The following is a 14,690-nucleotide window of genomic DNA, read 5'->3' as shown; positions in this document are numbered from 1 at the left end:
ATATTATTTTTACATCATTACAATGCAGTTTCAACAACCCATCTTCCCCCCCCCCCTCCAACTCCCAACCCCCGCTTGATCCCGCATGGAAAACATTCCTTTTGAGCTCCGGTAGCGATATACAAAATTGCCTTTTTCCTGCCATTTTCATGAAAAAAAAAAACGTGCATCAATCATTTCTGTTAAATACATGTGTTAACAAGAATATGAAAAAAGAAAATCAAAATTCTAGCCAAAAATAGCAAAAGTTATAACGTAAAAACTACGACCTTGACAGAGCTTCTCGATCAAGATGATCGGGCCCCCGAAGGTTACATGAGAGCATCTTGATCGAGACGATGGGGCTCCTAAAGGTTAATAGTGATTTAAACTTATTTAATAGTAGGAGTCTATGTTAGCACTTTGAATTGAATTATGTCATAACAATATGAGGTCTATTCAGAAAGTATCTGACTATTTTTCTCCATGGAAACAAATGAAATGCGGAAGGTGTCATCTTCTAGGATGTGTTATGTGACTTTTTTTTTCAACCACAGAGAATGTCAAATTAATGGCAGTCAGCGTGTGAGTGAGTGTAGTGAATGCCCATCGAATTTCCATTGATGTGAAATGAAATGCCGCATTGCATCAAATCAGATTTTGCCAAAAGCTGGTAATAGCAAAGTGGAACTCATTCTGATGATTCAGCAAGCTTTTGATAAGGTTGGCATGGGCATCACACAAATGAAGGAGTGTTACAACTGCTTCAATGATGGCCACATGTCAGGGAAGAGCGAACCAGTTTCCAGTAGGTCCTCAACAAGTCGAATTGACAGAGTGGGGATTAGCATTGTTCAGTAAGTTTTTATTTTGAGAGACGATTTGGCCATGCTGAGAGAGTATTGTGAAATTTGTGCCTAAACTGCTACCATCGGAGCAGAAGCAACCCGCTTCTGGTTGAGGTTTTGTTGGCCAAACACAACATTCTTCTGGTTCATCAGATTCCCTGCTCTCTCAATATGCCTCTTCTGATTTTTGCTCTTCCCAAAGCTCAAAGGAACCTGATTCGAGTTTTGAGAAGCCATTTATGGGGAACACCATGGAGCATTTTACTACTTTGAGGAAAAATAGGGTTTCAGACCTTCAGGTGAGAAATTGTATTTTTCACTGGCCAAAGGTCTGATACTTTTTGAACAGACCTCGTAGTGCTGGATTCCTTGCTTCTGCTTAGCCTATCAGTACATTGAGTAAAATAAAACCATTTGACTCTTTTGTCATGTCTTCAGTGTCAATGAGTTTATTTATATACCGTGCGTTCATTTCGATCTTCAGCCAAGAGATCGGGAGAAGCGTGGCGGACGACGCTGACGGAGATGCCGACATTTGCAGCCTGTAATGCCCACTTATTTTTATGGACATATGCAGACATTTATATAAATATTGCAAAACGAGCACTAAACTGTGTTACAAGAGTTTGGTTTTAATTTTAGTAGCTTAGTGGCTGTATGTGCTGATGATTGTGACACACCCATCTCCTGTGAAACACGGTGTAGAGGTTTGTTTGGAGAACGTTCTAATGCTGCACCAATTTTATCGAGTTTTGCATCGGTTAGAATCCATCATTTTTGCTTAGGTGTTTTAAAATTTAATGATCCAGAACCTCCAAACGATCCCCATCGACACAAAACTCTTTCAAGGATATAAACTTAAGGAGGACGTTACTGGTCCAAACTACGATGTTTTATTATATGTGGCTCTTAACATCGTTTCTAAAGCGTATTTATTTGTGTATATAAGGGCAGAACTTGGATGAATTACAGAATAACTTTTGCGTGTTATAACACAGGTTAGTACTCATTTTTTGCAATATTTATATAAATGCTGCATATGTCCATAAAAATAAGCGGGCATTACAGGCCGCAAATGTCGGCATCTCCGTCAGCGCGGCCCGCCACGCTTCTCCCGATCTCTCGGCTGAAGATCGAAATGAACGCACAGTACATTATATGTTTAATAATCATTCAAATATTACTAAAAATTCTCTTGTCATTTATTCTTTATGGCTGGAGCAATCCTGTAAAAATTTGAACCAAAGTATCAGCCTGAACCAGAACTTGAACCTGTGTTCCTGGCTGACCAATCCATTTCTCTACCAACTGAGGGACCAGGTTTGGCATATGTAGCATGTTTTGGCATGGTATGCCAGGGATTCAGGTTTAAGCTCTGTCAAGCCTGGATTTTCACTTTTCTTTCAACATAGTACATCTCATATGTGTACTTCAACTTAAGGAGTGCTACTCAACCAAGAAGAGAAAGACCCTCAGGGTCTGACATCAATTTTCATCCACAAGCAGATGAGGGAAGCATGGGTAATGCAATCAGCTGCTTTCATGTAGTCCTGCCTCTGTGTTGCCAAAATGTCCAGCATTCTTCAGCATGTTGTTACCACCTTTATTCAGTGCCAAGTGTTTTACCATCATGAAGGCGAGATCTGCACACAGTGAATGAGAAGTGATATTTAATAACGTTTCATTTCTTGAAATTGAAGCAAGGGAGCAAAGTTTTAAGTGTGGTAGCATGGGTGCATTTGGCACAAGCAAAGGGAACATTTTTTGTCTGCATGTAAGACAAGTAAACAAATGACTGCCCACTTTGTCGACTTGGCTGAGGTCTTTCTCTTCTTCGTATGACTGCAATCATATTGTTGCTAAGCGTAACCATAACATGTGACGTATGTTGGCTTTCTGTACTTTATGTTAAATTTGTAAAGCAAACTAATTTTTAATATCTTGACTTTTTGTTAAAATTAATTTTTAATTCTATAATTTTATGATGAGGTACAAATTTCGCCTTGGATTAGTATTAAATGTACCATTATTGCAATGGTGGTGCATAGATGAGTAGTATATTTTTGTAGCATTTATTTATTATTTTTAATCTACTATTATGCATTATATTTATTGCAGTGGACTACTGATCAAGATATCACTGATGCAGTTCACAGCGTGGGAATTGGTGATTTTCTTGAAGTCAAGTTCTTTGAGAATAGAGCAAATGGACAGTCAAAAGGATTTTGTATAATATCTCTAGGCTCTGAGCAGAGTGTTAGAATATGTCTTGACAGGCTGCCGAAAAAGGAATTGCATGGACAGACTCCAGTTGTCACTTTCCCCACAAAACAAGCACTGAACCAGGTAAGCATCTGCTATTTTGTGTGTGTCAACTTTTTAAAAAAATGTATCCAAGTTATAAGAATAGGCTTCTACACAGAATTTTTTTGTGTATTTAAAAAATATATATATATATTAAACAATTCTAGATTGAACCAAACAAGTGAAGAGCTACTGTCATTCTACGAGCAGTCATTGCTGGTGACGACACTTACTTGCATAGACACTGATTGAACAAATTGAACAAAAGAAACTATACTTGTGAACCTGATGAAACCAATTATTATACCTACTTCAGTAATACTTTTTACTTGTAGTACGCTGTGTTCGTAGAATGTATGTTCCAGGAGTGAATGCTTAGCAGCGGAAGGGAGAAGTAACAATAGCTTTTGCCATTAAACTAATTGATTCTCTCTTCAGCACGAGCAATTAAATCGGGATAGAAAGGGCAAACGCCCCCCGCAATAAAACAAGAAAGAGTGAAGGTAAAGTTCCCCGTGCACTTTGTACCATGCGAGGATGCATATATAGTAGTGTGTGTGGGAGATGATGTGATCAGCACCATAGTCTGGCCACCTTTAACCCCCCAGGGTTGCTCCAAGGTACCCATTTATTTTAGGCTATGTGAGCTCCAGAGCTACTTTATGAGCAGCTTAGATCACCCACCCCAGGAATCAAACCTGGGTTTCCAGTGCAGCAGTCAGACGCCCTACTAACTAGGCGACCACGGTTCCCCAGAGAATGAGAAAAAGTAAATAAATATATGCTCTTCTGGCCCAAATAAGCATTTTAGTGGTATTTAGATGTGCTCTAAATTTGACTGCTCCCAGAGAATATTGCCACACCCCTCGTTTATCCACTCATTATTCCTGACTCCGTCACTGTACAACAGGCATGTCAAACACGTGGCCCGCGGGCCGCATGCGGCCCTCGATATATTTTTGTGCGGCCCCTTTGCTATTACCTCTTTTTAAGTAGTAGAAACTTCAGATGTAGTAGTTGCTAAAATATCTGTGTTATTATATAACACGATGTGAAATTTCACACGTTTTCCTCTTGGACAGGATATACCCGTCGGTAGGTGAAAAAAGGTGGTCGTGTTGCATTATTGGGGTGGTTGGCGAATGTAGTGATTGCCAGTTGTTCAGAGTCCAAGGCTACGTCTTCTGCCTGCGCAGTTTTCCCTCTGGAATCTAGAATGAGGGGAGGGTTGAATGGAAAGGGGAACAAGCTGCCTTCGCCCGAAAACCTATTACCGCATCTTATAGTCTGCGCGACTCACCCCTCCCTTGCCTCTCCCGCATCTTCGCTACCCTCAGTCGGTTCCATTTTCCAAGAAGTTTGGGTCTATTCGGTTTGCTTTGTTTGTGCTACCAACAATGTCTCTGTCGAAACCAAGTGGTAGTAAACGAAAAATTTCTGATGAACATCATAGTTTTCAAGAGAAATGGGAGTTGGAGTACTTTTGTTGTGAAGTGAAAGAGAAAATTGTTTGCTTGGTTTGCAGATCAACCATTAGTGTACCGAAGTTATATAATGTCAAACGTCATTATGAGCAACACAGAGCTACATACAACCAATACGACGGATTAATGAGGCAAGACAAGCTGAGAGAGTTGAAGGCATTTATTGCTGTTCGTGAACTTTTGCGGAAGTATGATTTACCTCTGTCAAAGTTATCCTGTGTAGCTACGGATGGTACCCCTTCAATGACGGGGAAAAAACAATCGTTTTGTGACAAAACTGCAAAACGAATTTCGTGAAACCTGCGATAAACACATGTTCCATCATGTGCATTGCATCATTCACCAAGAGGTCTTGTGTTCAAAAGTAATCAACATGGAAAGTGTGATGAAGCCTGTGAAAAAAGCTATCAACTTCATAAGATCCCATGGCTTAAACCAGTGACAATTTTCTGCTTTCTTAGCAGATTTAGAAAGCGAATATTCTGGAGTGCCCTACTACACAGAAGTGCGCTGGCTATCGTGTTCTATGGTTCTTGAAAGATTCTGGAACTTGAAAGATGAAATATGTCAATTTTTGAAATGAAAGAACAAGAAGACACCAGCCTTTTTTCTCAACCAAAGTGTTACAAGATCTTTCATTTCTTGTTGATATAACGAAACACTTGTCAGATTTAAATTTGAAACTGCAAGGAAAAAATCAATTAATCACCAACATGAATGATCAAGTCAAAACATTCGAGCGTAAGTTATTGCTTTGGGAAAAACAGTTAAGAAACAAAGACTTGACACACTTTCCAACTTGTTCTAAATACAGATCAAGTTCAAAGGACCCTGTTTTGTACAAAAAGTACGCCGAAAAAATTCAGCTTTTGAATACTGAATTCGGGAAAAGGTTACACGATGTTCGTTCTTTCGAAGACAAGATCTCCTTGTTTTCAGCCCTGTTTACGACTAATGTAGAAAAAGTTGCAGCACATTTGCAGATGGAAGTATTTGAAATTCAGTGCGACTCAACTTTGAAACAAAAGTACAGCAAAGTGGGTATCCCTGACTTTTACAAGTACTTGCCTGCACGTTTTCCAGAATCCCGCAAATTTGCATGTGAAATAATTTCCATGTTCGCTAGCACTTACCAGTGTGAAAAACTTTTCTCACTCGTGAAAGCAAACAAGTCACCAACGAGATCCAGATTATCAGACATTCATCTTAGCTGTGTTCTGAAAGTAGCTACTTTAAATAAGATGTCTCCTGATATTGATAAGTTGGTGGCAGAAAAAAGATGCCAGCTGTCAGGCAAGAAGCAATGATCAAGTTTCAATGAATGTTCAATATACTTTATTAAGTGTTATGTTAGTCATTCTTTAAAATAAAGTATTAAAGAAATAATTAATTTTTTCCTTGCGGCCCACCCTATCGAACACTACTGACTATTTGGGCCAGTTCAGATTTTGAGTTTGACACCTGCTGTACAACATGCGAGTCACATAATCTGTATAAAATAGACCATTCTCTGCCCCACACAGAATAATACTTGTGTCTGAACTTTGCCTCCCCCCTCCCCTCTCCCAAACAATTGATTTGACAAGAATATTTTTCCATCAGTGAGTAAAGTAAAGCTCATCTGTCCATAAAAAAGAGAATCACTTTAGCTTATGAATTTTCAGCTTCATTCTGATAACCAAATGACGGCGTTCAGGAAAGAACTTCAGATTAAAAATAATTTACAGTGAAATATAGACTAGATCCAATTGTATTTCCTTAGGAATCTAAAGTACTTCCCATTAAAGAAGTAGTGCAGTTGTTATTCAGTATCGGATAGCGGAGGTTGGGAAACCCTTCTTATTTTTTCCCCATTTCAAGGCTGCGGACAAGAAGAAAGTAAAAGTTTTCACAAACAAGCCCCTTCCCCGCTTTTCTATTTTCTTCCCGTCAACTAGGGAGGATTCCATAAATCTGTGTGGGCAAAAAAGGGAATGGTGATTGAATCATTTTTCCACTCTGAGGTGGAGGGCGAACTTCTGTTTTGTCCAAATTCAAAGGACCATTTAGGGAGAATCGGTTTAGCAATTGTATGCTTCTTGTCTGATCCTGAGGCAGAAGAATCGGCCCATTCTATCTTTACCAGGAATGCAAGAAGTGCTATTTTCCCTTCCTGTCCATCAAGAAAGGTGCCACAAATGCAAGTTGTACCCTGCCTCCTCCTCCCCCCCTATCTTCCACTGACCATGCCTACTCGCTCCCTCCTCTCGCACGAAAGCCTAACACCTGGAAATTCAAGGTTACGTGGTGAATGAAACAGCTGCAAAAGCAAGAACAAGGAGGGAGAAGTCTCGAAGTCAACAGAACAGATTTCTACCAAATTTTAATACATCATCACAGCTCGGGAAACTTGAGTTAGAGTGAATGTAAGATCAAGGTGAACATCGTATTATTAGAGGCATGAAAATTTCATTTTTGACGAAAACACAAAATATGAAATAACATGCTATAATGCTCATTTTTCATGTTTCTGAAAGGTGTGAGGTACATTTTCCTACCCTGTTTTGTCACGAAATATTGTGAAATGAACTGCATAATGCGAAATAGACTCTTAAACACAAAATTTACCGTTTATATACCGATGGGACACTTTCTGAAGTCTTTAGTATCCTGTGAGTTATGCAATTCATTGCTTCATTCTGCGGTGAATATTTGAGAAGCAAAAATGGACCCCTTTACACAGAAATAAACTAAATACTCTGGTAACTACATAAACATTCTATTAGAAGGGATACGTTTACTTTGTATAATAAGTGCAGTTTTTGAATCAAATTTTGAATTATATTCACAATTTTAAAACCAAAATGTCATTTTATATAGCACTTTTGATGTGATTATTCGCCGCTATAACAACGATATGTTATATTATTTACCGCTTGTGAACCCGAAATCGACTCTCTTTTTGTACCGAAATGTGGCTTTTTTATTTACCAAAAGTATGTGCCTGTACCTATTATTTAACACTGCCTTTTGACTGGCAGTGACTGGATGAACGTATTAAGAGGGGAAATGTATAATGCGGGAACGCAAAATCAGGGTTTCACTGTATTGATGTAGAGCAATTTGATCTGAGATGTCACAGATGGGAGATATCTCTTGCTTTGAAGCTAAGTCTCCATTTTTTTCTGGTCTTCCACCATTCCTCTCTTTGAACCGTGTTCCAATCTTGTCCTCTATAACACTCCTCACTATCTGCTCTTCCACAGAAATCTTGGACTCTCCCTATACCTATTCCTACTCCTTGTGCATTATAAGCTCTTACTGGTAGTCTTTTTGCATCCATCCTTTTCATGTGTCCAAACCATCTAATCTGTGCCTGATCTATTGTGTCCTGGAGCTTCACCAGCCCCATTGTCAGTCGGATCTCCTCAGTCCTTATTCTATCCCATATAGTCTTCCCCAATATTTTCCTTTAAAATTTCATCTCCACTGCCTGCATCTTTCTTTTGTCTCTCTCTGTCATTGTCCAAGTCTCTGCTCCTTACATAATTGTTGGTACATAGTATGTATTATATATTACCCTCTTGTATTTCATAGGTACATCCCTGTTCTATATTAATCTTCGAACACTTTGATAGAGTCCACCTCCGATTTCTCCTCTTCTGTTTACCTCCTTATCTGTTCTTCCACTTCTCTCAATTATGCTTCCTACATATTTGAAATTCTCTACTACCCTCAACTCTTCCGTGTCCATCTTTATTCTTGGTTCATTTCTGGCTCTGTTTCTTGTTGTTATTAGCACCTTGCTCTTTTCTGCACTGGATTTCATTCTTGCTCTTCTGATTTCCTCATTCCAACTATCAAGCTCTGTCTGTACTACTACTTCCCTGTTTCCCCATGTTACTAAGTCATCAGCGAACAACAGGCCCTTCATCTCTTCCTCCCCTATCTTCTTCCCCACCTCTTCGTTAATTGCTTCCATTGTAATTATGAAGAGCAGTGGGGAAAGAGGACTTCCCTGTTTTAGTCCATTACTTATACTGAACCACTCTGCTCTTCCCACTGGTGTCTTCACAGCTCTGGTTGACTGTGCTCTGCAGACTATCATTTCCTCCACTCCTTTCTCTCTTAGAGCCTTCCAAATCTTTGTTCTGTCCATGCTATCATATGCCTTTTCTATATCCAGGAATGCCGTTATGAAATCATTTCCATACCCATAGTGCCTTTCCTGTAATTGCCTCATGGTGAATATTAGATCTACTGTAGATCTGCCTCTTCTAAATCCATACTATTTCTCTGTTACTTCCCTTATTCTTTTCTCTAATATTTTCTCATACACATTTGCTGAGTGGCACATAAGTGTTATTCGTGTGATTCCTCTCTGTCCCCCTTCTTGAATATGGGAACTATTAGTCCCTTCGCCCAATCTCTTGACACTTCTCTCTCTTGCCACACTGTTTTCAATACACTGTACAACCACTGCACACCAATCACTCCTGTTCCTAGTGTCATTTTCACTGGCACTTCATCTACTCCAGGTGCTCTACCTCTCTTCATTCTCTTCAGTGCTTCCTCCACTTCTTTCCATGTGAGATTCATTTTTCCTTCCTGTTTTCTGTTTCCTTCACTTCTTCATGTTCATTTCCTTTTTTCAGCAATTTATCAAAATTATTTCGCCATATTCTCCTTATTTCTTCATCCTCTTCAATGTTTCCCGTTTCATCCCTTAGCTTACAACTGTCTCTTCTTTCTCTTCTCCTTTCTTTCACTAATCCATACAATAATTTCTTGTTCCCATCTACATCATCTTCTATCACTTTGGCCCATTCTTACATCCACTTTCTTCTTTCCTCCTGTACTAATTTTTTTGCCTCTTTCTTCTTTTCCACGTACTCTTTTCGTGCATTTTGTGATTTAAATTTAAACCATTTTCTAAATGCATCATTTTTGTTTTTTTCCCTGCCTCTCTCTCTAGTTCTTTCATTTCACCATGGTATTTCTTTCTTCTTTCTTTTCCTTTCACATTCCTTTTTGGCTGCCTCTACTAATTCTGTTTTATATCTTATCCATTCTGGTTTTACTCCTTTGGGTTCATAAGTTCTCACTGGGTATTACTTTAATGTTGTTCATTGTCTTCTTTACTTCCTTGTTTACCAATATATAATCTATTACAGACTTTGTTTATTATTCCAACTGTATCTTATAATCTTATGGCTGTCATATTTCTTCTTAAACCAGCTATTATCCAATCCATTTCTCTTTCAAAAGTTCAGTAGCCTCCTTCCCTCCTCATTTCTGTGTCCCCATCCATCCGCTTCAGATATTTCCGTATACTCTGCCCTGGCTCTTCCCACTTGTGCATTAAAATCAACCATCACAATTTGCCATTCCTTTGCTACATGTACTTCCAAGTCGTCTTCAAATTTGTCCTTGTCCTCCTTTGTACATCCTGTTTGTGTCCAATTTCCAGCCTGACTTGCTTCTCTATTTACTCGAATTTTCATGCATTCAGCTGTCGGTTAATCGGGCCTGTCACAGCCTACACGTGGATGGTGGGCCTGCCACCTGTGGGTTCTCAGGTACACCCTTGTTTTTCCATCGGGAGTTCCAACTCAATTAGCCTTTCTTGATCCCTCCAGGCACAGAAGGTAGTGGGGGCAAACGCATTTATGATGGTGTTTATTCACCATGACACAAGGCTGTCGATGGGTGTCTGTGGTATTTGTTGAGTATGTCCATGCCACTGGACACCTGATAGCCTTGCCACCTCGATCAGGGACTGCTTATTTGGGTTTCCCCCTTATTTGCAGCTCCCCCTCATATCTGTATGAGGCTCGCCCTGGATGAGCAGTGATGCTCTTCAGTCTCTCATTCTTTTGTCTGCTGAGGCCATGTTCCATGTTTCAGGAAAAGTAAATAGACACAATTTCTGAATTTGGGGTAGTTGAGAATCCTCATGAGTTCGAGACACATAAGTGGGATTGTCCCAAGGTCAGTGTGTGGTGTGCAGTTTCCATGGACCACCTCATAGGTCCATTCTTCTTCGAGGAGGACACGGTGAATGGCACCTGCTACCTGAACATGTTACAGACATTCATTGTTCCGGAACATCAGAGGTTAGACATCATCAATGAGGTCAACTTCCAGCAAGATGATGCCCCCCCCACAATTTGCTCTTAAAGTTCGTGAGTTTCTTGGTCAATTTGGGGATAGATGTAATGCCTGCAGAGGACCCACAACTTGACCTGCAATGTAACCAGACCTTACGCCTTGTGATTACTGGCTGTGGGGACATGTCAAGACCACAGAAACTGACACATCTTGACGACCTGAAGTTCAAGATACTTGATACGATTCACAACATTCCAGACGAGCATCGTCAGAATGCAATTCTCCGATTGAAACGAAGATTGCAAGTGTTTGGACTTGAATGGTGCCCAGCTGCAGATCTGGCAATGAACCAAACTACATCAAACATTAATTTTAAAGTTTCTTCTGTGTAACAAACAATGTTTCCTTGTAATAAACATATTACTTTAAAAGTTCAAGGTTTTTAGAATTCTGCAGGACTTTTTAAACACACTGTATAACATAATAATTGGGACTGAGCTAATACCACTTTGAATCTATATCCTTAATGATACCCAACGATACCAATGCTTGAAAATTGTAATAATTAAATAATGATGATAATATTGATTAATATTAGTGTGTAAGTATTCCTCTCAAATTACAACCTTAGTGACAATGAAGTTTGATCAGTCACAAATATAGGAGTGTGTTGTGAAAGAAGGAGAACACATGCATATGCTGAACATATTTTATTCAGCAGGCTACATGGAACAAAGGAAAACATAAATTTCCGCTGCAACGCAGCAATGTATGGTGTCCGCACAAAATATTTTCGTCCATCTACACGTGACATTGAAGTTCGACCACTGTTAGAGGGGATCCTGTTTACCATGGTGTGATGCCGCCCCGTCGGCGAACAACTGTGGCAATGCGTCGGGGCATGCTGCGGATGAGTCGTTCAAGGTATTCCACATCGATGCAGTGCCATTCCTCCTGCAGGCAGGCGATAAGAGCAGCCACAGTCGTGGGTCCCCTCTGTTGCACACGTCGCTTAAGAACACGCCCCACATTCTCAATGGGCGAGAGGTCGGGACTCGATGGTGGCCATGGCAGAGTTCGCACGTGATGGCGAGTCAACCATTCTCTTGTCAGCCACGCTGTATGAGGCCTGGCATTGTCGTGTTGAAAGATGAGACGCCGCCTGTGGAACAGGTGCCTTCGCACTGTGGGAAGATGCCGCTCTAGTATGCGTGTATAGGCGTGTGCATTCACAATGCCCTCACAGACGTGTAGTGGGCCAACCCCAGATGCCGTCATGCATCCCCATACCATCACTGACGCAGGTTTCTGTACCCGACGTGCATGACATTTTGCTTCATTCTGTTCCTCCTTCCGACAAATGACTGTTTTCCGTATTTTCCCGTACACAACATTGAAAATGTATTCGTCCGTCCACAAAACCCTGTTCCACTGCCGAAATGTCCATCCCCGGTACATTCGTGCCCACCGTAGTCGATTGCCTTTGTTCAACATGGAAAGGAAGGGTTTACGTTTTGCCTTGTACACTCGGTAACCGCATCGCTGTAGGTAACGGCGAATGGTTCTGGTTGACACTTCAATGTGAAAGTGTTCTCGAGTCCACAGTCATAATTCGGCCACAGAAACATGATTGTTGGTCTGGATATAGCGCCTAAATATCTGTAGGTCACGCACGCTCAGCAGGCGTTTTTGACCGGGGGCCTTACCTGGCTCTGTAGTACCCGTATTTTGGTGGTGTTTGATAATGCAGTGGACAATTGACTTGGGTAAGTTCAGTTGGCGCCCTATTTCCCGTTCACTGAGTTCATCCCGTTGCAACTCCACCACTCTTCTCCTCACGGTGTTGTCAATAGGTTTGCCCCTGGCCATGGTGATGATGCACTGCGGTTCCTCGGTGCACAGCACGCGCTTATATACGGCGGACTCCCTTATTGTGTCCATGACGTCATGCTTCCGTCGAATGCGCCACTATGTGGAATTTGCCGTATGGGTCTGGTGCCTGGTCGAAGTTCAATGTCACGCGTATAGTTCCCCGTTTTCGTTCTTTACGTGACCTTGGGTGCAACATGCTGGGATCACGATTCTTGCCTGCTCACACGCCTCCTCTTACACACATGCGTCACTTCTGCGGATCACCCATTCCACCGCCTATGCCTCTGTGCATTTAATCACGTATTCCTTTCTGGTCGAAATTCATTGTCACCAAGGTTGTATAAACATCAATTTATAAAGAGTTTTGCTTTCAAATAAACAACCTCTGACAATAAAGTTTGGTGAATGATCCTGAATATCGAAAGTAGACGAATTCTTAATGAAACCTGTCTTACTGTCCTTCGAAGTAGTCCCCTCCCATGGCTATGCACCATTGAGAACGGCTGTACATGACCTGGAAACTTTTAGGAAAGTCTTCTTTCGGGATGGTGTTCAAGACCCTCGTCACGTTCCGTTGGATGTACGAAATATCCTCAAATCTCTGACCTTTCAAAGTGATTTTGAGGCGTGGGAAGAGAAAGATATCTGGAGGATTCAGATCCAAATTTCTTGCAATGCATTGCTACAGAGGATGAAAGCTGGTGTGTGAGGTACGACCCTTAAACGAAACGCCAAAGCATGGAATGGCATTCTCCTGCATCACCCCGTTGGAAGAAGGCCAAGTCGGAAAAATTGTTGTTCCCTCCGGCAGGAATTCCTTGTGGATCATGCCATCACTGTCAAAGAAAGTGATAAACATCGTCTTGATGCGTGATTTTTACGCCTTGACCTTCTTCCGACGGGGTGATGGAGAAGAACGCCATTCCATGCTTTGGCGTTTCGTTTCAGGGTTGTACCTCACACACCAGCTCTCATCCTCCGTAGCAATGCATTGCAAGAAATTTGGATCCTAATCCTCCAGATTTCTTTCTCTTCCCACGCCTCAAAATCGCTTTGAAAGGTCAGAGATTTGAGGATATTCCGGACATCCAAAGGAACGTGACGAGGTTTCTTGAACACCATCCCGAAAGAAGACTTTTCTAAAAGTTTCCAGGACATTGCCATGGGAGGGGACTACTTCGAGGACAGTAAGGTAGGTTTCATTAAGAATTCGTCTACTTTCGATATTCAGGATCATTCACCGAACTTTATTGTCAGAGGTTGTAATTACATCAGAATGTTAAAATAAATGCTATGTTATCACAAAATTCAGATTTGCACACAAAAACTGTTGCAAAATAAAAGCAAACTCAAATTTTGAATAATTTGCAGGATAATGAGACTCCGAGAAGTGTCATGTGTCATTTCTGTGCACTCTATCTTAATAATAATCTCTGTATGATTTTATTTAAAATAAACTTTTTACAAATGTTTTTGTAGGACTCTTTTTTTTCTTCTATATTCACAACAGCTTGAAGCTTTTAACAGTTACAATAATTATTAAATTATTTCTTTCACAGTTTGAAGCTCAGTCGAAAACTCGTCCACCACCTCAACAGAATCAAAATCGCCCAAATCAGCAGAGGATGATGATGGGTCCACCTCAGGGTATGAGGGGAAGAATGCCACCTCCTGGGATGCCTCCCCATGGACAAAGGATGCCAGGGCCTCCGGGAATGCCTGGAGGTCCTCCACCACAACAAGGTCATCCACCACCAGGCTATCCTCCAGGTTTGTACGTAATTATTTATGGTAAACAAGTAATTGCCATTCAATGGCAATTCAATTAACTACATCAGTTAGTGATTCTGAATTGAACTCACGGGAAATTGTTACTTTTCAACATTTGAACATATAGGTTAACCATTGTAAAGTACAGGGTGGAGCATTTTCGACTACCTATTTTATAATGGAGACAGATGATTTGCTGATTACATTTACTTTCATTTTTCATTTCTAGAACAAACATCGCAGCTTTGGATTACAGAAAATGTATATATGAACAATGTGCACTCAATTATTTCTTGAAAATAACATCTTTCAAATGACGTCCCTGGCAGGCAACACATTGTGC

At 40.7% G+C, this 14,690-nt stretch overlaps 1 protein-coding gene across 7 annotated transcripts in view; it reads left to right on the top strand.

Moving 5' to 3' along the window:
* Positions 1-14,690, top strand: part of LOC146005452 (cleavage and polyadenylation specificity factor subunit 6-like) — a 145,632-nt gene that overhangs the window by 9,516 nt on the left and 121,426 nt on the right. For all 7 annotated transcript variants that reach the window (XM_083144711.1, XM_083144707.1, XM_083144702.1 and 4 more), the window contains exons 3-4: positions 2,946-3,173; positions 14,137-14,347. In XM_083144711.1, coding sequence (XP_083000837.1) covers positions 2,946-3,173; positions 14,137-14,347 — 439 coding nt within the window. The remainder of the gene's footprint in view (positions 1-2,945; positions 3,174-14,136; positions 14,348-14,690) is intronic.

Source organism: Lepisma saccharinum, chromosome 1 (assembly GCF_977018435.1).
Source record: "Lepisma saccharinum chromosome 1, izLepSacc3.1, whole genome shotgun sequence".
Classification (NCBI taxonomy): domain Eukaryota; kingdom Metazoa; phylum Arthropoda; class Insecta; order Zygentoma; family Lepismatidae; genus Lepisma; species Lepisma saccharinum.
Note: the sequence above shows the minus strand (reverse complement) of the source record. Positions and strands in the feature narration are given on the sequence as shown.